At 41.1% G+C, this 25,256-nt stretch overlaps 1 protein-coding gene across 9 annotated transcripts in view; it reads left to right on the top strand.

Moving 5' to 3' along the window:
• Positions 1 to 25,256, top strand: part of SLC8A1 (solute carrier family 8 member A1) — a 407,018-nt gene that overhangs the window by 350,749 nt on the left and 31,013 nt on the right. For all 9 annotated transcript variants that reach the window (XM_036873088.1, XM_036873094.1, XM_036873093.1 and 6 more), the window contains one exon: positions 6,359 to 6,634. In XM_036873088.1, coding sequence (XP_036728983.1) covers positions 6,359 to 6,634 — 276 coding nt within the window. The remainder of the gene's footprint in view (positions 1 to 6,358; positions 6,635 to 25,256) is intronic.

The raw sequence follows: 25,256 nt of genomic DNA on the forward strand, positions 1-25,256 counted from the left end.
GCTTGTTAATCTGTTTGAAGAGAACAAATCTTTGTGCTCAGAAACCAAAGAGACACAAAATCAAATCAACCACACGGGAAAAAAGGAATAAAATTTCAGAAAGAAATTATGCCCAACACAATGTCTACAGAATGAGGAAAACCACTATAGTGATCTACCTTCATGGTTATTGATTTGTATATTACATGAGGCTGCTGAGTAACGCTTACTGGGCTTAGAAGATCACATGGAAGGCAGTGTGGTTGCCCACAAATATCATCCTAAATCCATCGTGTCATACTCCTGGAAAGCATTCTAATCATTCTCATTATTCTCATAGTTGTAGGATAGTCTTGCAAAATAAAAATGGACTAATTATAAATAAATGAATATCTAGAAGGAATTGATAGTCAGTTTCTCAGATTAACAAGATTCTCTAAACTGCTTTCCATTACAGAGTTGTGATAATTTAGGCCAGTTTCCCAAATTCTAGAGTGAAGAGCTAGATGCAAACCAGGATGTTTGATTCAAATGGTTGGCCTTTGACAATTGGAAATGAAAATAACTTGCCACACTCTAGAGATTCAAAATTAGCCTTAACCATGATGCTCTCCCTTACTGTATTGTCTTGTCTCCTGGGTTTAGGTGGTCCCCAGGAGCTCGAGAAAGAGCATATGGGTGACTGCCAAAAACATATCATATCTAGAAAATAAATTAGAATACAAACATTACTGATGATGCAACATCATTTTTACAGTCCTACAAAAAGGCAACATTGCATTTCTATAGCATGGGGCATCAGAAGAATTCTCAGGTTCAAACTTTGAATCAGTGTGTGACGATCGATGCTGTAGTCCTCCACTTGCTTCAGCAAGACATCATGGGAAGTAAAATGTTCGCTGGGCTGTTAGATCAAATCCCAACTCAGCCACTTACTGACTGTGTCATTATTTTAGAAAGTCACTTAACATCTCTGAACTTCATCTGTACGATGGGATTAATGATGCGGTTATTGTAGGGACTAAATAAGATCAGGTATGTGAAAAAAGTTAGCTCAGTGTCTGACATTTAGTAGACACGCCATCATGTTCTCTCCCTCTGTTCCTTTCTTCCTTTTTTCTTCTTAAAACCAAGCAGCTCAGGGAAGCTGTAGTGATAACGGCTCATTCAAACAGAATATAGATTCTGTGCAATCAAGATACTCAGATCATATTGATTTACTGCCTTTCTTCCGACAAATAACAATGATGCAATATGGCACATCTGTCTGTAAAGGGGTTTGCAGTTTGACAAAGGACTTGGACATTTCCTCTCCTGGTCCTCACAATAGCTCTGTGATGTGGGATTTAGGAAACTCTTCTGTTGAGGAATTGAGGCCCAGGAAGGTCAAGTGTCTTGCCCCCAAACAAGCTATCAGAACCAGAAATTGACTTAAGTCCTCAGACCCAAATGTCCATTACACCCCAGCAGCCTCTATTTCTAGTTCTTAAAGTTCTCCCTGAGGCCAAACCCTGAGCATCTCATGGAAGAATACAAATTAACACCTGGTTTACTTTAGCTGCTGTGTACCCTGCAGGTGCCAAGCCCAGGGATTGCCTTTCTTGATCAATTAATTGTGCTGACGATGCCCTTGTTCTCATGCTCCAGAGCAGAGCCAGGGCAAGTACTATTATATCAGTAGTTGAAGGGAGGCTCTGTCCACTCTCTGTGGTTTTAATGATTAGACTACTTCTGTAGTTATATTTAGGAAGTCCAGTATGAATCAAGGAAACCATTTTGAAAGCCATGGGAGGGATTAATCAAATACAGCTTGTTTGTTATCTTCCCATTAGTGAAATCCATAAAGCTGAAAGGAAGGATTCTGGGATAAGAGGATCCTTTGTTTGGGATCCTATAAAAGGAAACCCACCAACCTGCCTGTTTCTTTGCTAATACAGAAGAGAGACTTGAAAGAATTACATAGCGTCCAGTAACCCCGAGCTGGCAAACATACTAGCAAATTACTGTCATCTCTACCATCACATAAAAGATGCTCCAGGTGTGTGTGTGTGTGTGTGTGTGTGTGTGTTTTAATGCTCCACTGCTCTTTGCAAGGAGCACACTTTTAAGTATAGTCCAGATGGTGATGAATGAACATAATATTTCTTTGTCCGTCTCCAAGACAAGGTAATTGTGCATCATACATGGCAGTCAGGGGTCATTTTTAATATTTAAATAACATCTGAGTGGGAGATTAAAATTTATAAAGAGCAGTGAGATCCCAGGAAAAAGATGGGAAGCCACTTCTACTTTCAAATGCAATAAAACAGATGGGCCTCCCGGTCCAGACTTAAGCATTAAGATGTTTAATATTCCTTATAATGTTGGAAGCCTACAGAAGGAAATTCTCCCTCTCTCTCTCTCTCTTGCATGCACACACACACACACACACACACACATTTTGCATTGTACACTTACAAGTCATAAAGTTAATTCCAGAGGGCAATATTAGATTTTGTTTTTAAAAGCCTAGAATGTCACCTTAGGACCCAGCATCTTGACTAAGTAATTAAATAATGATGGGGAAACACAGTAACAATCCTAAGTGGAGGAAAATAATGATAACTACCATGATAATCATTACCTTGAAATATCCTCAGACACTTTGCAGAGATGATCTATTTATTCCCCTGCACATCCCTCATGGGAAAGGTGTTATTATTTCCATCTTGAAGACAAATACAACATCTACTCTCAATTTATAAGTGTCATTTCTTCTCAGAAGCTTCATTATTTGTTTTCTTGTTCGTCTCCACAGTATGAGACTTAGCCACCCCAAATTAAGTAATTTTCTAGAGTTAGAGGCAGAATAATCTGTGTTTCTATGAATGATTGATTAAAATCTAGTGTTTTCCAAACTGTTTTAATCATACCCCCTATAAAATTGTAAAATATTTACAAATATAGATATTTTGAAGGATCAGATACAAAATAAATATAACTAGAAAGTCTAGTGCTTTTTCTGAGCTTTCCTGGGGTACATGCAGTCCCCCCTTTGGATTGGGAAATAGGGAGAAAAGGAGGTAGAGAAATAATTAGCATGGTCCGCTTCTTCCTACCCCCCTCAAATAAGGACTGACAATTGCAGCTCTCACAGTGAGTTCCACCTGGAGCTCAAGTGGAGGGTAAAAGGGAAATGGGAAGAAAGCTGAAAGAAGTGAAACTGAGAGTCAAATCCATTTCACCTGCCTTCACTAATCAAGGCCATTTTGAGACTTGCAGGTCCTCCAAGTAGCTTAAACAATAAGAGGTTGGCCCAAGTTGTTTTAGGAACTTGGAGTCAGCTGTGTCTAGTTGGAACTGAGCTGGTTAAGTTTGGGTGGGACCGCTGGCCCTCCAACTGGGCATGCGTGGGTGCCCGCTCAGTGACATTTTGAACGTGCTTAGTTACGCCTGCGCAGAACCAAGATTACCGCACCTTCTTCCAATCACCTTTCCCCATGCTCCCCCCACCCCAGACCACCCTGCTTCTTTATTCGTCATCCCATAAATACCCTGAACCCTCTGCTTTCATAGAGGGAGCTTTGAGATTTGTTCTCCTGTCTCCTCGCTTGGCTGCCTTGGGGAAAAACCCTCAGCGTTTTGGCTTGCTGTGCTTGGGGCAAAACGAACCTGGTTCAGTAACAGAAGGAAAAAAGAAGAAATGGATAAGGAAACAAGAAAGGAGTAAGTAATAGAGACACTGAGTGGCTGCTCCTATGTGTTCGTGCTATGACATAGGATGCTTCCCAAGGGGCTGTACTAATTTGCTAGGGTTGCCATAACAAAATACCCCAGACTGGGTAGCTTAAACAATAGAAATGCGTTTTCTCAGTTCTGGAGGATAAAAGTCCAAGATCATGGTTTTGGCAGGTTCGGCTTCTCCCGAGGCCTCTTCCCTTGACTTGGGGGAAGGAAGGGGCACCTTCTTGCTGTGTCCTCACGTGGTCTTTCCTCCACGTGCATGTGTCCCTGCTATCTCTCTGTGTCCCAATTCCCCCTTATAAGGACACCAGTCAGATTGGATAAGGGGCCACCCTAACAGCCCCGTTTTCATTTAAGCATCTCTCTGAAGGCCCTATCTCCAAATACAGTCACATTCTTTGACTGGGGGTCAGGCTTCAACATGTGAATTTGGAGGAGATACAATTCAGTCCATAACATGGGCTTTTACTTAAAAGCATCTTTTACTTTCAGGCACGGATGATATTAGAAATATGTAATAACCATACAGCGTGAGCACTGTAGGAAATGGTTGATGATAAACTGAGGCACACTAAAAGTTTTTAAGAGTTTATTTGAGCAAACATGGATTCACATCAGGCAGAACCAAACCGAAAGTGGTTAGGGGCACTCTGCCGATAGGAGCTGGGAACAGTCTCTTATAGAGCAGACTCAGAAGTGAAGCAAGGAAACTGAGTGGCTGTAGCTTAAGCAGTTGCCTTACTTAGGAGAGCCTAGGTGGGCTGTTTGTGAATGATGGTTCCTCGGTTTCATTTTCTCAGATACAAATGTATTTATAGGAATTGACTCTGGCTGAGGTTTCGGCTTGCTTACATTGGTTACTAAGGTGTTAGAGCCACTCCAGTCTAATGGCCTCCTTGGTCAATTACTTTAACATGGTCAACCAGGCTCTTTCACTCTAGTGAGACACACTTTTCCATCGGCTGACCTGAGTCAAGTCCTCTACCTAGTTCGTTTCCAAAAGTGATTCCATCCATCTGCTGAGGGCTGCTTCCCGAGAGCTTATTGGAGACCTTCCAGAGCGTCAAAGACGAGGCTACTTTCTCTGCAGATCCCCAAAGTTTATGTGCATAATAATTCTGACTGTGCACTCACTGAAGAGCGAACCATTGCCTCTTCCTTCGTCCTGTAAGATGACAGGTTACAAATCCAGACACTCGTGTTTTGTAAGAGGCACTTTTCCCTCAAAGCTCCTCGGGTTTAAGAGGGTTTTCCCAGTTATGTGCTGCTCCAGATGGCCTCACCAAGGAGTGTCTCATGAAGAGTATGCACGTTTGCCCCATGCTGGCAATCTAACATTGCGCAGACAGCTGGGAAGTGTGACAGCCTCACCTGCTGCCAGCTGCATTGGTTGGAGGAAGTGGATCCCTGGTGACAAGGTTCGGGGAGGTGGTAGTGGTGAAACAAAGTCTCAAGGAGAAGTTCTTTCCAAAATGGCTACAAAACACGTAAATATATACTAGCCACCACTTCAAGAAGAGGTGACATTCAGTGGCTCAATTTTAAAATATGTGAATGGGGATTATATCATTGTAAATGAAGTTTCCGTTTTAAGAATACTATTAATTTCCTGGCTCCTTTAAGTAGTAAGCTTTGTGAATTTACTTGGCAACATTGTTATATGTGTGTGTTGTTATATAATTAAGTAGTTACATGTGTGTATTATGTAATTAAGTAGTTACATAAAGTCAGTGGAAATTCATGCATGCATGCACATGCCGGCTATTAGACCAAACACTGAGGACACAAAAATGAACAAATTCCTGCCCTTGACAGGCTCATAGTCAAATGGAGAAGGAAAGTGCACAGGCACAATCTAGAGACTGGTTCTCAAATTGAGCGTGCATGAGAATCACCTGGAAGCCTTGTTCAAACACCTCCCACCCCACCCCCACTCCCCTAGTTTCTGATGCAGCGGGGCCAGGAATTTGCATTTCTAAAAAATTCCCGTGTTTTTTTTTTAAAGGATAAAGAGGGAGGGATCAGGATATGCCAAGCACGTTTAGTTATAAAGGACAAAAGTAGGAGAAAGTACATTACATAGAGTTTTTTAAAAAATGCAAATAATTCCATTTGGCTGGGCTGAAGTTTGAGTTTGAAGCAGTTGCAGGAGGTGAAGCTGGAGGAGTGTGCAGGGCCCAGAGGCCCCTGTTAGAACATGGTCCTATACAGGATCATATGGCCATGAATCCCCAGAGCTAGACTCCAAGCTGGAAGGAAAGAATCCTGGTAGAAGAACTGTCAGTCATCTTTCATTAAAAGAGGCTTCTTTCCAAGCCTGGTACACAACTTTCCTGCCTTTGGGGAGAAATCCTTTTCATTTCTATGAAATGACAATGCTCACGGAAGGTGACGTGGGAGTAGAAAGTATGTGTTGATTGCATATAACCGAAACTGGTTGGGGCTTAAGGTTTTGCTATTGTTCCGTGAACCACAGCGAGGGGGCATGTCAGTACCTTAATAATGATTTGGTTGATTATGATTGACTCTTGGAAAACCCAAAGCTTCACCCACCTCTCAAGGGAGGGCCAACAGGCCTAGGAAGGAGAAAGTGGGAGAGAGGAAAACCCTGATAGCACAGGTTTAGATGAAATGTTCTTCATTCCTTTCTCTCTAGGGGAAGATGACGACGACGATGAATGTGGGGAGGAGAAGCTGCCCTCCTGCTTCGATTATGTGATGCACTTTCTGACTGTGTTCTGGAAGGTTCTCTTCGCCTTCGTCCCCCCTACAGAATACTGGAATGGCTGGGCGTGTTTCATCGTCTCCATCCTCATGATTGGCGTACTGACGGCTTTCATCGGAGACCTGGCTTCCCACTTTGGCTGCACCATCGGCCTGAAGGATTCCGTGACCGCAGTAGTGTTCGTCGCGCTTGGAACCTCAGTGCCAGGTAATGAATACATCCCTGTGTGATTCCCCCAGGAGTGGAAGCCCATTTGCCTTCTTGACCCTTTTGTTCCTACAATTTCAAGTGCTGTGCTAACAAACCAGGCCTATGAAAGACAAAAGCCCAGAGCTGTGCATAATGTCGCTGCCAGAACATTGTCATGGCATTTCTCAAGGTTAGAAAGCTGGTCGGTATCATCATGAGAGGATAGCGTTCCCAGAGGGCCTGCCTGCACGGAGAGAGCAGATTGATTTGATGGATAGATTGATAGGTCAGCTTCCCATTACAGTTAGAACTTTCAAAAACACAAGTACAGAATTATCTTCAAGAACAAAATTTCTGTCTTCTATGTATTTAGTCAAGTTTGGATGAAGTGCTGTATTTGTTGGGTAACTAAGATAAATACTTAAGACCTGATGATTCTCTTGACCCAAATATTAATGGGAGTAAATAAAAAATAGACATGGATCAGAACAGGAAAAAGTTATCCTGAGCAAAATGAGCAGACCAGGTGGACATCCCTTCATGCATTCCCGCTAAGCTGAATTTTTCTTCCAGCCTGCAACTGTAGCTCATTATGTGTACTCGCTCTTCTGAGTAAGATCTCCTCCTGAACATAACATTGAGAGCAATAATTTTCAAACTTTGATGGGCATCAAAATTACCTGGGAGTTTGATTTTAAAAATGCAAATGCCTGAGACCCATGACCAACCTACGGAATCAGAAGGTCTAAAGAAGGGCCCAGAAATGTGTGTTAAGCTCACAGGTGATTCTGATACACATCAGAGCTTATTGTAACTAAATTTCTGGACCTACTTCCCATCACTAGTTGACATCCTGACAGATGTGTACTCTCAACTTAGAGCAACAAGACTTGCATCTCTACCAGCAGAAGGTCAATGACAAGGGTTGCAGTGGGCTTGGGAAAAGGCAGGAATTGAGGGGAAATACAGCCCTGCGGATGGTGCCGTTCCTTTCCCACTTTCCGACTTTGCCACAGCCTTAATGAAAATGCTCTAACTTCTACTAACACTTACCATAGTTGGCAACCTGGCTTTTGAGTCTGAAAACAAGCACCGTTTAAACCATGTGTCTCTTGCCTGAAATCACTGGCTGTTCTTCTCAGATGTTCATTATCTCAGTGACTATGGATAGATTACTTCTCTGAGCCTCGGTTTCTTCATTTATGAAATAGGGACAACCATATGAACTTGCAGAATCAGGGTAAGGAGTGGAGAAAACGCCTATAAATGATACAGCTAGTAAAGCATCTGGGACGTGGAATTCAGGAAAAGTGCAGCTTTTGTGATTATGGTGTTGAATGGCTGGGGAGGATCTGACAAGTATGAACTTGGACGCCTCACCCTTGAGAAACGAAGGATGGATGAAAGGTCCAGATTTGTACTGGTCAGCCATGGCGCATGGTGTATTACAACTGATCGACTGTTTAGGAGTCCTGGTCATGCTGGGCCCAGCGTGGTTTTGGGGTCCAGCTGAGTTAATGGAGGAGTCGAGGGATTTCGAGAGTGTTCTTCCTCCCCGCCTTAGTGAGCAGGGCTGTGCGAAGTCTTCTGGTTCACTGCTCATCCTCCAAGGAGAGCAGATTCTTCCCCCTCAACCCCAGCTGTGTTCCAACAGGTCTATATTCAGTCTTTATTTTTTTTTTTTTTTTTTTTTAATTTTTTTTTTAAGAGCTCCTGACTTATTTATTTTATTTTTTTGGCTGTGTTGGGTCTTCGCTTCTATGCGAGGGCTTTCTCTAGTGACGGCAAGCGGGGGCCACTCTTCATCGCGGTGCGCGGGCCTCTCACTGCCGCGGTCTCTCCTATTGCGGGGCACAGGCTCCAGACGCGCAGGCTCAGTAGTTGTGCCTCACGGGCCTAGTTGCTCCGCGGCATGTGGGATCTTCCCAGGCCAGGGCTCGAACCCGCGTCCCCTGCATCGGCAGGCAGATTCTCAACCACTGTGCCACCGGGGAAGCCCTGGTCTTTAGTTTTAATTTTTTCCAAACATGACCAGAAATGTAGCAAGCAAGAGGAAAACCTTAAAATATCCATATTAAGTTGCTTTGTTTAGGGAACATATATACAACCACAGGAGCTAAGCATCATCGATAGCCATGGCTCTGTCAGAGGTTACTATAGGAAAATGTCTGGGGGAGTCCTTCTTTCCTTAAGGCTTAAATCACTATCAAGCGGTGCCCAAGTTAGTACACACTCTCGGCCATGGGTTTAACCCTTGAGGAGAATATGTGCAAATTATGGTAATGAAGGCAAACTTAGGTCTCATGACAGTTATCCAAAATTAGCCTGCCTTTCTGAAAAGTCAGCAGTTGATCCTACCGAATGCATCTCTTGCTTTAAAAGGGATTTTAAAAATGTTTTCCCTACATGAAATCCTTGGGCCTGAAAATGTCTTGGGGTGTTTTTCTTTTTTTCTCAACTCGTCATGCCAATATCTCAAAACTGGCTCCTTTCTCTGTATACCAATCTGCCAAAATGGCTCTGTATCTCGTGTATTAATGAACTCTTTTGAACAGTATGGAAGCCGTATGATTAAAATTTTTTCTGTAACATGAAATGTGGATTATAGTGACCCTAGTGCTTGGAGTCATTTGTTCTGCCATTTAAAAAGCGGCTCAGAACCCAGGTAGGGGTATCAAGAGGTAAGAAAGCCTGAGGGCTAATACAGCGAGTCGTTAGTTGTCAAAATGGTTTCCCTACACTGCCGTAAATTCTTCCCATTGGGAAACAGATTGCTTTGCTCTGTTAGTGGGAGAATTCCTATAATTTGCTGCAGTATTAACTGTGTAGCATACTCCCGAAACAATATATTCACAGGTAATCTCAGATGATCATATCTATATAAGCAGACCTCCCCCCACAAAAAAACGGCAAATTGTTCATTCAGCATCTTGTTCAATATTTCTGACTTTATCCTTCAACCCTGATGCTTCAGAGCATTGCTTTATTATATCTCCTGACTTATCAGGGGGAAAAAAAGATGCTATTGTTCCCAAGTGACAAAGCCCAGTTGCTATAGGCAGAAGAAAAAAGAGAACTAATTCTCTTCACTTACCCCTACCATTCATCTGTATTGGTCCTGGGGCCCAGCTCTTTGTTTAGGCTGACGTCTTGACAGTTTTCCTAAGGCAGAAGGGCTCCTGGCTAGTGTTTGGTAAACTGCTGCCTCCTCCGAGGTGAGACTTAGATTCTTAGATTGTGATGGCCTTATGGGCATTGAAAACCTTCCCTATTAGTCCTCCTGCCTCAAGTCTGGATTAAATATCTATGTATCTCATTAATAGTATTTTTTTTTTACCATATTCAAAATCTTGGAAAAAAAGAGCTTATGACTTTGCAGGTGAGACAGAGCTTCTTCATACCAACTGGTAGTGAAATGTTCATTATAATCTACTGGCAGAAAAGGAATCCTGACCACCCTCAGGTGTGCCTATAAGAGCTTAAAGACCCACACCTGTTAATAGAGGAACAGCCTCTCTGCCTGAATGGCCCTTCTACAGAGCCGCCTGTCTGGAGAAGAGGGGGACAGTCTCTTCCCACCGCTCAATGTTGGAGATAGCCAGAGCCTGGTCCCCAGCCCTCTTCTTGATCCGTGCCCACTCCCTGGGCCATCGTCCCAGTCTCCAAGGCTTAAACGCCATCGATATGCCAGTGAGTACCGAATGTAGATCCCCAGCCTCAACTTTTCCCTGCGTTCTAGATTCATATACCAACCGCCTTCCTATATCAGTGCTGGATGTGTAATTCACAGCTCAAAATTACCATATCCAAATAGAACTGTTGACTTCTACTGCCCAGCTGCCTTATCCTTCAACCAAACCTATTCTTCCCATACCTTGCCTTTCTCAGGAAAACAGTATTATCTACCCAGGTGTTCCTGATTCCTTTTTCCTCATCCCCAGTGAATCCATTCATAACTCCTGCAGATCTCTCCTCTACAGTATATCTTGATCAGACCCACTTAGCTGTCTCTACCACAGCCATGCTGGTCTAGGCAGCCGTTCTCTCTCACTCTGACCCCTGCAGTAGCCTCCCATCTGTCTCTATGCTTCTGCTAGAGATAGTTTTAAGATGTAACTGAGACCACGTTTCTCCTTACAATTTTCCAAGGCTTCCTCTTTCACTTAGGATAAACTTCAAAAGCATAACTCTGGCTTACAAAGACTGATGTGATTTGGCCCCTTCCCGTCTGTCTGTTCTGTATACCTCCTTGCCCACTGCTCTTCAGCCCCACTGGCCTTTTTATTGTCCTTCATGCACCAAGTTCATTCCTTCCTCAGGGTTGTGCTAGCTGCCCAAAGTGCTCTTCCCCTTCATTTGCACAAGACTGGCTCTGTGTCTTCAATTATATCTCATCTTAAATGTCACCTCTTTAAAGAGACCTTCCCTAACCACACAATGCAAAAAAGTGGTCACCCAGTTTTCCTGTATTATCTCACCCTATTTTATGTATTTATAACTTTGTGGATTTTTTGGTTTATTTGTTTTGGAGCGTTATTATTGGCCAACCCTCCTCACTGAAATGTAAGCTTCCTGGGAGCAGAAACCTTGCCCTTTTCCACTGTTATATCCCTGGCCCCCAGAGTGATGCCTAGCTAACACATAAGTAATGCAATTATGTTTGTGCATGTGTTTGTGTATGTGTATGTTGTATATATAAGTTAATGGACAATCATTACACATGAGTATGAATTGGTTTGTCAGATTGCTTTCTTCCTAACACCTTGTAGATTCAGCTAAGAATTAAAGTTAGAATCAAGGGAGATGAACAGCTATTTCTATAGTGTAGCTTATTTTTGACGAGTAGAGTATACCTGAGTAGGTTACTGTAGTAAGAAGGGTCAAAACTAAACTTCAGAGCACTAAGAGTCTCAGAGCAGAAACATTTTTTTCTCATTCGTAATTGTGTCTGTGGTGGGAACTGTGAGAAGCAAGATAGTATTTTGCAGTAGCCCGGCATAGGGTCATAACCATGTTATATCACATCGCTTCTCTGGAAAAACAGGCTCAAAATTCAAGAGAAAAAAAAGTGTAAGAAGGAACATTTGTAGCCCAGCCTTTTCTGTAGTAGGGACCACCTGTAATTGACATTGTTTTAGCATATAGTCATTTACTCGAGCAAAACTTGCGTGTATTAAGTCAAGCTTCTACGTCATACTCCAAATATGGATTTTTTTCCTTTCATCTCTTGCTCCTTTTCAATCAAGTCAAATAGAAGTAAGCATTCCTCTTGAATTACAGAGAAAACTCTGAGATGTTGATGAGTTGGGAATAGTTTGACCTAAGTCCTGCCTTGGTCTTTCTCCGTACATCTTGGTTGGGCTTGTGCCTGAAGCTTGCCTACTGCCCACTTTATCTTCCCTTTACTGGTTGTTTACTCTTGGGACCAGAACAGTTTAAAAATTGGGTATTCTAGGCTGTCCCTTAACCATTGGCATTGTCAGACTTCTGTTTGCTTCCAGTGTTTTGAATATGCTTTGAGTTCTGTCAAGTAGGAATTATTTCGCCCTAGAGATTTTAAGGCATGGAAGAGAAGGAAATAGACAATTTTAGGGGTTTTTCCCTATTTTGTATATGGAATCTTTCTTAAAAATCTTACTTTAGAGAAATTGTATGTCATTTTTAAGTTACCACATCCAGACTTCTAAATACCATAAGAAATGCATGATATAAAACAGCCATACGAGCTGTTCACTTTGCTCTCTGATTGCAGTGTTGGTGAATATGCACCAAGAGGGTATAGAAACGAACTTTAGAACTGAATTCAGGAAAGAGAACTTCTAGCCATTATTCACTGTGTTGCTGGAATTAACTTCTTGACTCAGCCTTGCTTTTCTTGCCTGCAAAATAGCCATAATAACCCATGGCAATTTAAAGAGTTGATGAGATTAAGTAATACAGGTTTCAGAGCACTTTGTAAACTGTAAGTTGGTATAAAATGCAAGAAATAATTATCATTATTTACACTGAGATCAACTCTCAAAGTGCCAGAAGGAATAGAAACCATCAGAAAATGAGAATGAAAAGTTTTATGACCAGAGAAGGAAATTTTTTAAATTTATTACGTAGCTCCAACTGTGTGCTAGGCATAAATACCGTTTATACATTATACATTATCTGTTATCTTGTTCAGGTTATATCATTAAGTTATTTGAAGTGACTTTCCCTCCTCCCAAGGTTTTTTGGTCCCTTAGACCCATCTCCTGAAAATGAGATTTTTCTATCTGTTTGGCACTGTGCTAGAAAGTATATTTGTTTTTGTAACAAAAAATTAGCAATTGATTTCTTTTTTTAGTTTTCAATTTCCTGACTTCTAACACCTCTGAAAACGAAGATATTTCTTCGTTTTCTAGAGTATGCATTTCTAGAGTATGCTTAAGTAACATTTACTTACAACTTATGTCCTGCTGCTTCACCTCTAAGTGGATCCTGAAGTGATTCGCATGGTTGCACAGGTTGTAGGCTGCAATCTCAAGAGCTCAGCATCATCTAAATGATGCCCTGGAGGTGTACGGGGTACCACATCCATGGATGTATATAGTGGTGGCCCTGTGGAAAGGCTACTTAACAGCATATAGGAGAGTAAGCACCAGTATACTGTTACATGAGAAAACTAAGGCTTATAGAGAAATGATTTGACCATATTTAGTCCAAGTTTATATCAGTGGTAAATGGTGCAATCCATATTATCTCTTCCTTATAATCTGGTATTTAACCACTCTATCATTCCACCTGGGATTTAGTTTCAAAGTAAGCATTGCATATACTCTTTCCCATATAGCTTACAATTTGGAGGAAGTTCCTCATTTCCCTTTTTGCCTTAATTTTAGTATTTTCCATTTTTAAAGCATGCAACAGTGGATTATACTCAAGCTCCTTGAGGTCCGACACTATCTTTATTCCCTTTGGCATCAAACACCTCATAGAGTCTATGCTTCAGAAAACTTCAGAAATGAATAAAGACCTAATATCTACCCATAGATTCTTAGTGTTTCAATTTTTACATGTAGGAAATACTAAGATGACTGGAAACTCTTCAACATGTTCAACTCTGACCTAGCTGGTGAAAAATAGCATGCCAAGATAATCTTCATCAGCACAGCCATGGGCTGCTAAGCGAAACCACAAGGGAGGTTAGGTCATTCCGGGTCTAGACCAAAGCTGCCTGTGATATGTGGCTGCCCAGGCACTGGGGTCAGCGGGGCCCAGGAAGGGTATATTGGGGATGCTCTCTCAGCAGTCACGTTCTGCAGAGACTTAAGGGCAACTTAGGAAATCAAGTTCCAGTGTTCTAGCAGAAGTAGAAGCCCAGGGGGCAGGATCACTAGAGGTTACCGTCCAAAGCATCTAGCCACATACACACTCAGTCTGCCCCTGACCTAACCAAAGAGATGGGGTCAGAAGGCAACACAGCAGCACCCCACCCAAAACAAAACTCTTCTCAGGGGATATTGTACCCAGTCATTCTGAATTCCCCCAGCCGTCTGAGCTACCTTGGAGACAGCAGGAATCAGACTGATTGAATCACTTCCTCTCCATTCTGCTTCAAACAGATGTGGTGTTCTCATTGCTGAGCTCACAGGTTACCTGGTTAACAGTCTCAATCTCAGGAAAATTATGCAAAATCTTCTCTTAGTGCCATGTTAGTGAACATGCACCAACAGAGTATAAAAGAACATGAATTCTAGATTCGGATAGACCTGAGTTCAAACCCACCCTCCCCCACTTACTAGAGGCAAATTGCTTAATTTCTCTCAGCCTTAGTTTCTTCACCTGAATAATGGGCACATGAAAATCCACCTCAGAGTTGAGGACTATATGAGAATGCCTTTATAAAGTATCCAGTGCAAGGCCCTACATACAGTGGACCTGATAAAAAATGTTAGATCTCTTTCCCCTTCTCCTTGAACGTACTGATAAATGGGTTTAGGCTTCCCACGGTATTTTTAGCTCTGCTATATTGCAGCCATTGAAGAAACAGAAAGTCAAGAAAATTCTCAGGCTATTTTTATTATTTTCCTATGTTAAGAATTCTGATGAGGTGAACATCCCCAAATGTGTTCCTCTCTCCTGCCGTGCCACTGACTCTCTGTGAGCTTTAACCCCTGAGCGCTGGCATTTCAACTCAGCGCAAGTTGAAGAGGAAGTGCCGCTCCTCCAGTGTGTATACGTGTTAAATTGGATGATTAACATTTCACATCATCTTAAATGGGAATGAAAACAGAGTTACTTTACTCTGAGCCAAGATTTCCCACTGGCTATGGTGTCGGTTCTCCCAAGAGGACCCTAAAGCGCAGGTATATTTTGTTTTCAAATGCTGTAATACACAGTTTCTTTGCCACCAGGAAAGGTCAGAACTGCTGCAGATGGGCCCTCTGATCTGTAGTCAGGCCAGGAGGCAAAGCCACCCAGGGACACAGCCAGAGGAGCAGCCCTGGGCAGCCCCAATCCCTCAAATGTCTTTCCGTGGAAACTTAACCTCACACCAGTGAGGCACCGTGGGGGGTAAAACGCTCTGTACTTTCCAGCGCACTTTCCCACGAATGGGTGATGTCATTAAAATTGAAGGGACCCTACGTAAGCAAAACTTTACAAGGACAGAGCGAAATGAAGGAAAGCCAGACACCAGATTTCACAAGATGTGCTCCATAAATGGCACCAGAAATGCCTATTATCCTAAACTAAAAATAGACTGTATGCAGCAAGCCCAAAAGCATTTAGTAAAAGCCAGCCTGGAAAAGACCCATTTCAAAATTTTATTTGCATCCTTTATTCCTTCTGCAAAACTTAAACTCTACAAAAGAAGAGTTTGTATTCAATCCTTTTAAGGTTTTTCATTGTCAATTACAACCCCTCTATTTTTCTCAAAGGGCAGCACTGCACGGGCACCTGGCCTTCAGCACAAGACTGGGGAGGAAGCAGGGTGATAACGAGGATGTCATCTAGCGGGAGGTGGTCCGGGGAGCAGGGGTGCTCGGCGTGTGTCACGCATCATCTGAAGCTTTGCAGGTTTAGGATTAGTGTCCCAACCGCACGCCGGCCCCCTTCACTCAGTCCCGTAACAGTCACAGCGTAAGGGAAGGGGAGTTAAAAATATGTCCTCCTACTCTTAACTGGGCCTTTTTATAAACTCTAGGTCAGCCAAAGCAAGGACAACCTGGCAGAAACATCATGCTGTTCAGGGGCGTGTGTGCGTGTGTGTGTGTGTGTGTGTTGTGTTTAGAGACTTGGTATTATGGACGTGGGTTGTAAACAAATGTAAGCTTCCTCTTTTCTATCTCAAGGTGTATTCCAAAGGGAGCAAGCGTCAAGTGTAGGGAGAGCATGTTAGGTGTTTTCCTTCCTGGGGATTAGCAAGTGTGGGCCTTTACTGAGTGACCAGTAAACAATGCACAGGTGATGACTTTCATTTCTCCCTTTGCACATTTGAAAATAAGATAATGAAAATGACAGTTTTCAAGGGCCACTGTTTTTTTATTTTTTCTTTTAAATTCAAGCCCCAGCCTGCATTTTTAAGCAACTTTATTGAGGCATAATTTACATACCATAAAATTTACCCATTTGAAGTATACAATTCAGTGATTTTTTTTTTAGTAAATTTACTGTGTTGTGCAACCATTACAACCTGATCCAGGTTTAGAATGTTTCATAACCCCAGGAAGACCCCTCATGGCCATACATAGGTAATCGCCGTTTCTATCTCCAGCCCCAGATAACCGCTAATATACTTTTTGACTTGACAGATTCGTCTTTTCTCAATATTTAACAGGACCAATTTTAATGCAAAAATGTCATGGATTCTCTATGTGATAGTAATTATTACTTGTTATACATGATGTTAGGGATTTACCATGGATTCTGTAAGATTTAAAAATTTTTATTTCATCACAAAATCTCTACAGACGTTTACAGTCTACGTGTGTGAGATGTTTTTCATCTTCACTGCTTTGTGCATATATGGATTTGCTCACCTTTTAAAACAGTCCCGTTACCCTCCCGCCAGCAGTAACCTTGGCTCATATATTAGGGACTGCTGGGAGAAAATATCACACAGTGGTACTTATAATTAGCACTATGAATCTTGGGGTAACACCTCGTTTAATAATAAAAAATAAAAACTTTAACAGTCCTTTAGTTAGTTTATCATAACACAGTACTAAGGAGGCAAGCTTCAGATGCTTATTCTCATCCATGGCCCCTGTGTATCACCGTGTCGGCCCTTGGATCAGTACAAATCCATGGAAACCATTAGGAACAGAGACCAAGGCCTATAGAACAGAGGCATGTGCCAGGACCTCCTCCCAAAGAACGACACATTGTTTCTAAACTTAAAAAAAACTGTGGGCTATAAAAAAGTATAATTTAATTTCCATGTCATGGGTACCGCATGAGCAACAAAACAAATGTAAGGCCCATTGGTATTTTTAGAAAAGGCAAATGACATGCTGACTCTATTTACAAGGCGAATCTTACATGTGACTATAGAAGAATGGTAATATCTGTTGGGGATAGTGTGTATTCTGGCTATGAAGTCATGGTGCTTGGCATTTATGCACGATGCCAGCTGGAACGCCATTGTTGTTCCTTAGCACACAGACTTCGCATCCTGCCTCTCCCCAGGAAGGAAACATGAGCTATGTATGACTGTTTATACCCTGCTTTATTCCAGAAAAGGATTTAAATCTATAAAATGCTTTATATGGTTCAGCCACATTTTCTGGCACATGATCCAGAAATGCCAATTCTATTCGTGACCATTTTTGATAACCTTTGTTTAGCTCAGCACCTATAAATCCAGTATTTTGTGTACCAGGAGAAAAGAGCTTATATTTACAATCAGGAAATTGTGTGGTGTTTTCTCTCCCCTCTCCCCTCCCCTGCCCTCTGGAGCCCAGGGGGCTTTTTGACATGGTCCTCCATAAATTTCAAGCTATTATTAGGTTACCCCTGTAAAAAGAAACAAAAAAACAAAAAAAAAACACGTGTTGAGATAACAAGCAGGGCTTGCTGTAGTTCCAAACTAAAATGATCCCCACTGGGGTCCACAAATGGGCCCAGCAGAGGACTAATTACACCTTTTCATTCCTGAGTTACAGGTGCAAAAGAAAAATAATCATAAATGTGCACCAGGATTGTGAAAATGTCCTGCTCTGAAGGATTCTAGGTATGGTGATGCCTCAGATGGTTGAAATATGGCAAACCAAAGTCCCTAAACTAACCCATGGCTATTCAGAGGGCGTCGGCTCTCAGTGTGAGGCTGCATTAGAAGTGGTTCCAGGCACTGCCTGACCTTTCTTCTGAGCTTCTGGAGTTTCACATTTCGGGAGAAAGGGGGCAAACCACATACAAGAACCTGACGTCAGTAACTTCTGCCATACCAAGTGTTCTTGTCCTGAGAGTAAGAATTAAACCTGATCTTCTACAACTTCTACACCTGAGCTGAGTCTATGGGGGGATATTAATGACTAGTAATATTCAAAATTAAAAAACTATTCTGGCAGGTGATACCGACAGCTAATGAGGAACCCCCAAACTGACTCCCTGAGGCAACGTGGCATCTTTGATCCTCAAATACTCAAGCAGTCTTCCCTCTTCACCAGTCACTAGGCGTGAAAATTTTTTAAAAATTAAAACAAAGGGAGCAATATGATACAGTGGCAAAGCACAGGCTTCCGAGCCATTCTGCCTTCGTTTTCATTTATTTATTTTACAAATATTTAGTGAGAGCACACTAAGTGCTAAGCCCTGTTCTACACGGTGGAGTTAGAGGGAAATAGAAGACAGATGTTTAATCCCATGAAGCCAGATACTTAACAAAAATATGATAAAATTCAGATAGCAATGAGGATGAATATTGTTAAGAAAACAAAACAGGATCGTGGAATCGAGTGTGTGTGGGGATGGTATTTTAATAGGGTGGTATGACTCCTTATACCACTGATGGTTGGCAAGTCACCTAATCACTGAAGCCTTTGGTGTTCCCTTTGCAGACTTACCCAGACAGCTCTAGTCTTAGAAACTATGAAAAAGTATTGCATTCCTTGGACCCCCACTTCAAATAATGCCTTTGAGTTACCTGGTGTTTTCCTTCTCTCTCTGGTACCTAGTACTCTTCTTGTCACTCTCACGCCACCTGTTCTGACCAGATAGGACCTCAGTGCCTTGAGTGTTTCTTCCCAACACCCTTTCTCCTCCCATCTAAATATTCTGGGTTATTGTTACCAACCAGGATTCTTGGCCCCCTTAATCAATAGAAATCGATCAGAGACCAGAAAAGAAATTCAGGCAAGGCTTTGTTCGGGCCCCTGCTGCAGCAGTGGGGAGCAAAAGCAAGCAACAGGTTCCCTTGCTTGCTCACTCGCCAAGGGAGGGCAAGTTTGCTCCTCATACGGGGTGAGGGTAGGGGCGGGTCCAGGGGTCGGGCCGGAGGGGTGGCTTAGGTGTTGTGCCCACCCCTTTGGGGGTTCTGTGTGCAGGGGGCAGAAAAACCCTGCTTTTGCTCCGGGCTCTTCAGAAGTGGCAGTTGAGTTTTCTTGGTCTTTTTGTATCTTTTTGTCCATAATTTGCATCAACTGCACATGCATGCAGTTTTTTTTAATCCCTTCTAGTTTCTTTGTATTTTGTTGCTTGAGGAGACGTTTGTCCAGGTGCAAGCACTCCAGTAAAGTGTCCCAGCCTGCCTCATTATAGCTTCAGAATATGCAACAAATGATCCACACCAAGGTATTAATGATTTCATGAGGGCAGAGCGTTTGCATTGAACACAGAACAGTAACTACACTTGCATAGCCTCATTGTTCAAAAAGTACATTTGTGTAATTATCTCTTTGATATCCGCAGCAGCCTTGGGAGTTAGGCAGTCTAGATGTGTTAGGTTCAGAGCATGGGGTAATATGTGGTGAGAACAGGATATGATGAAGGATCCTAGAAACGAGACTGCAGCGTGAAGACCTGGGCAACAGGCATCACTGAATGTGGGTTCTAAGCTCACCTTCTGCACTCACAGCCCATCCACCCTAGGGAGCTTCAATTTCCCCCCCCTGAAAAAATGGGGCTGATAGTACTGTTCCCAGCCACCCCCCACCTCAGAACTGTCAGGAAGAACAAATAGTATAACATCTGTGGAAGTGCTTTAAAAACTGTAAGATGTTGTAAAACTAAGAGCTATTTATCAAAAGACATTTACGAAATACTAAGCTGTGTTGGTACCTGGGAGAGAGACAAGGACAAAACATGACAGGAGAGCTCAGCCTCATCACATATTTGCAGCAGCTTAGAAAGAGCCCTACTCCTTATTCTCTGGTCTTTGCATAACAAATGACATCTCTAGTAAGAGCCCAAGTACAAATGATAAAAGACTTGGGCGTGACATCCCTTCCCAGACATGTCAAGGGCACAAGTCCCTTATCAAGCTTGTAAAAAGTATTTGTCAGGTCCAGTGAATATGCAAAGCAATTTTGTGAGTTGAACTCAATAAAATCAACTGTTTGTTAGTAAATAAAATATGTTGCTGTAACACAAAATACAAAATTAAAAGAGGACTTTGGCCTCGCTCTACGGTCCTTCAGTGCTTGACAGGAGGGGTTGGAAGGAAACCAAGAGAGACATATCTCTTCCCTTCACAGCCGGCCCTGGGAATATTTTATAGTGGGTGAAATTTGTTTTTTAGAATTTTTGTTCCACTTTATGGCCTGTCCTGGGTACCTTCATGTCTCTGGGCTCTAGGCCAGCACCTAATGGCCAGGAAATATCCTCTTCATCTCTTCCACTCCCCCTCCTCACCCTGTGAAATGTACCTGCTTTGTGTATAGTATGTATGATGCCTTCCTTCCATCTAAAGATTTGACTGCCGTATCCATGACTACTGAAAGAACGAGAAAAGGCTAAAAATCAACCCTCCATCCCTTCCCAGACAGACCCCATTATTTAGATGAGACTAAATACATTCTTTGTAAGTATAATAGGAAATATGAATAAGCAAAGAATACAAAAGAAATACAATCCCAACATTCATTTGCATTCTTTATTTTATATAGTATATTACATTTATTTTTCATTTGTCATTTTAGAGTATCCAAACAACCAGAGAATCTGAAATTAGATTTCTGCACACAGGGAAATTATTTTACCTTACATACTGTTCCCCTCTTGAAGGCGCCAGGGGTGTATGTGGTAAGAGTGGGACCAAAGACCATCTTGACTGAGGTTTCTCTATTCCTTTCTCAGTTAAATAACTGTATTGAATGAAGTTGATCTCTCAGTTGTCAGAAGCTTCCTTTCAAGGCCATGTCAGTTTTTTTCTTTATATCACAAAACGGGGTGCATGTTTGCCAAATTTGGTAAGGATAGTGACCAAACGGAAGAAAATGTAAACCATTCATAACCTTGCCCCCTAGAGATAAACACTGTTAACATTGTAATGAGTATTTATACATATCAACTGTATGCACTGAACTTTACATTGTTTTATGTTTTTTCTCATGACAATAGATTATTTTATGTCATTTAATTTTTTTATTGAATACCTCTTATAAGCTGTTATAAGCATAACTGATATATTTAATTGAAATATTATATGTTAGGCATGAGAGAAAGTCTCTAAAGCCAGTTTGGACCTTCGTCTCTAGGTCTCCATATGGCCAATGATTAGGATAAACATCTCCTCACAAATATTTGACAGGATGCCATATTGTGTTATGGGTTATAATATCTATTGATTAAATGATTTCACGCTTAAGGCCTTTTTACCCAGTCATTTGTTAAAAATCAACCATGTGCCAGATATTATACCAAGTACTGAACATATGGAGAATAAAAGCAGCCTCTGCTCTAATGAACTTGCACTTCGGTGAGGTAAATAAAGGTGTACCACAAAGTAGGAAATGCCATAGCATAGGATATATGCTGCGGTAGCTCAGAAAAGGTAGCTCTTGTTTCCATTGGGTGTCTGGGAAGGTCTGTGGAGAGCTGGACTTTGACTTAGGCCCTGAAGGATGAGTAGAACTTGGACATGTGGGATTGGGTATGAGAAAGTGAATGAAATGTAAATTATTGAAGCAGAGAGTATGGGGTGAAAGGGAGCACTAAATGGTTTGGTGTGTTTAGACAGAGAGTTCATGGAAGATTAAGAACACAAATGTGTATAAGTTTGTTTCCATCATTTTTTGGTAATCTTATTTCAGTTTCTTTTAATCTTATCCAATTGTTTTATTCTTCATTGATGTATAACTTATTTACAATATTATATTAATTTCAGGTATACAGCATAGTTATTCAGTATTTTTACAGATTATATTCTGTTAAAAGTTATTACAAGATAATGGCTATAATTCCCTGTGCTATATGATCTATTTTTTTGTTTATTTTATACATAGTAGTTTGTGTCTCTTAATACCATATCCCTAATTTGCCCCTTCCTCTTTTCCTCTCCCGATTGGTGACCACTGGTTTGTTTTCTATATCTGTGAGTCTGTTTCTGTTTTGCATATACATTTATTTGTATTATTTTTTAGAGTCCACATAGAAATAATGTCATACAGTATTTGTCTTTCTCTAACTTACTTCACTAAGCATAATATCCTCTAGGTTCATCCACATTACTGCACTTGGCAGAATTTCATTCTTTTCTTTCTTTTTTTTCTTTTTTTTTGTCTTAAATCAGTCATCAATTTTATACACATCATTGTATACATGTCAATCCCAATCGCCCAATTCAGCACACCACCATCACCACCCACCGCGGTTTTCCCCCCTTGATGTCCATACGTTTGTTCTCTACATCTGTGTCTCAACTTCTGCCCTGCAAACCAGTTCATCTGTACCATTTTTCTAGGTTCCACATACATGCGTTAATATACGATATTTGTTTTTCTCTTTCTGACTTACTTCACTCTGTATGACACTCTCTAGATCCATCCACGTCTCAACAAATGACTCGATTTCATTCCTTTTTATGGCTGAGTAATATTCCATTGTATATATGTACCACATCTTCTTTATCCATTCGTCTGTCGATGGGCATTTAGGTTGCTTCCATGACCTGGCTATTGTAAATAGTGCTGCAATGAACATTGGGGTGCATGTGTCTTTTTGAATTACGGTTTTCTCTGGGTATATGCCCAGTAGTGGGATTGCTGGATCATATGGTAATTCTATTGTTAGTTTTTTAAGGAACCTCCATACTGTTCTCCATAGTGGCTGTATCAATTTACATTCCCACCAACAGTGCAAGAGGGTTCCCTTTTCTCCACACCCTCTCCAGCATTTGTTGTTTGTAGATTTTCTGATGATGCCCATTCTAACTGGTGTGGGGTGATACCTCATTGTAGTTTTGATTTGCATTTCTCTAATAATTAGTGATGTTGAGCATCTTTTCATGTGCGTCCTGGCCATCTGTATGTGTTCTTTGGAGAAATGTCTATTTAGGTCTTCTGCCCATTTTTGGATTGGGGTGTTTGTTTCTTTAATATTGAGCTGAAAGAGCTGTTTATATACTTTGGAGATTAATCCTTTGTCTGTTGATTCGTTTGCAAATACTTTCTCCCATTCTAAGGGTTGTCTTTTCGTCTTCTTTGTGGTTTCCTTTGCTGTGCAAAAGCTTTGAAGTTTCATTAGGTCCCAGTTGTTTATTTTCGTTTTTATTTACATTTCTCTAGGAGGTGGGTGTAAAAGGATTTTGCTGTGATTTATGTCATAGAGTGTTCTTCCTATGTTTTCCTCTAAGAGTTTTACAGTGTCCGGTCTTACATTTAGGTCTCTAATCCATTTTGAGTTTATTTTTGTGTATGGTGTTAGGGAGTGTTCTAATTTCATTCTTTTACATGTAGCTGTCCAGTTTTCCCAGCACCACTTATTGAAGAGACTGTCTTTTCTCCACTGTATATTCTTGTCTCCTTTATCAAAGATAAGGTGACCATATGTGCATGGGTATATCTCTGGGCTTTCTATCTTGTTCCATTGATCTATGTTTCTGTTTTTGTGCCAGTACCATAGTGTCTTGATTACTGTAACTTTGTAGTATAGTCTGAAGTCAGGGAGTCTGATTCCTCCAGCTCCGTTTTTTTCCCTCAAGGCTGCTTTGGCTATTCGGGGTCTTTTGTGTCTCCATACAAATTTTAAGATGATTTGTTCTAGCTCTGTAAAAAATGCCATTGGTAATTTGATAGGGATTGCATTGAATCTGTAGATTGCTTTGGGTAGTATAGTCATTTTCACAGTATTGACTCTTCCAATCCAAGAACATGGTATATCTCTCCATCTGTTGGTATCATCTTTAATTTCTTTCATCAGTGTCTTATAGTTTTCTGCATATAGGTCTTTTGTCTCCCTAGGTAGGTTTATTCCTAGGTATTTTATTCTTTTTGTTGCAGTGGTAAATGGGAGTGTTTCCTTAATTTCTGTTTCAGATTTTTCATCATTAGTGTATAGGAATGCAAGAGATTTCTGTGCATTAATTTTGTATCCTGCAACTTTACCAAATTCATTGATTAGCTCTAGTAGTTTTCTGGTGGCATTTTTAGGATTCTTTATGTATAGTATCATGTCATCTGCAAACAGTGACAGTTTTACTTCTTCTTTTCCAATTTGGATTCCTTTTATTTCTTTTTCTTCTCTGATTGCTGTGGCTAGGACTTCCAAAACTATGTTGAATTATAGTGGTGAGAGTGGACATGCTTGTCTCTTTCCTGATGTTAGAGGAAATGCTTTCAGTTTTTCACCATTGAGAATGATGTTTGCTGTGGGTTTGTTGTAGATGGCCTTTATTATGTTGAGGTAGGTTCCCTCTATGCCCACTTTCTGGAGAGTATTTATCATAAATGCGTGTTGAATTTTGTCAAAAGCTTTTTCTGCATCTATTGAGATGATCATATGGTTTTTATTCTTCAATTTGTTAATACGGTGTATCACATTGATTGATTTGCGTATATTGAAGAATCCTTGCATCCCTGGGATAAATCCCACTTGATCGTGGTGTATGATCCTTTTAATGTGTTGTTGGATTCTGTTTGCTAGTATTTTATTGAGGATTTTTGCATCTATATTCATCAGTGATATTGGTCTGTAATTTTCTTTTTTTGTAGTATCTTTGTCTGGTTTTGGTATCAGGGTGATGGTGGCCTCATAGAATGAGTCTGGGAGTGTTACTTCCTCTGCAATTTTTTGGAAGAGTTTGAGAAGGATGGGTGTTAGCTCTTCTCTAAATGTTTGATAGAATTCACCTGTGAAGCCATCTGGTCCTGGACTTTTGTTTGTTGGAAGATTTTTAATCACAGTTTCAATTTCATTACTTGTGATTGGTCTGTTCATACTTTCTGTTTCTTCCTGGTTCAGTCTTGGAAGGTTATACCTTTCTAAGAATTTGTCCATTTCTTCCAGGTTGTCCATTTTATTGTCATAGAGTTGCTTGTAGTAGTCTCTTAGGATGCTTTGTATTTCTGTGGTGTCTGTTGTAACTTCTCCTTTTTCATTTCTAATTTTACTGATTTGAGTCCTCTCCCTCTTTTTCTTGATGAGTCTGGCTAATGGCTTATCAATTTTGTTTATCTTCTCAAAGAACCAGCTTTTAGTTTTCTTGATCTTTGCTATTGTTTTCTTTGTTTCT

This window comes from Balaenoptera musculus, chromosome 13 (genome assembly GCF_009873245.2).
Source record: "Balaenoptera musculus isolate JJ_BM4_2016_0621 chromosome 13, mBalMus1.pri.v3, whole genome shotgun sequence".
NCBI lineage: Eukaryota > Metazoa > Chordata > Mammalia > Artiodactyla > Balaenopteridae > Balaenoptera > Balaenoptera musculus.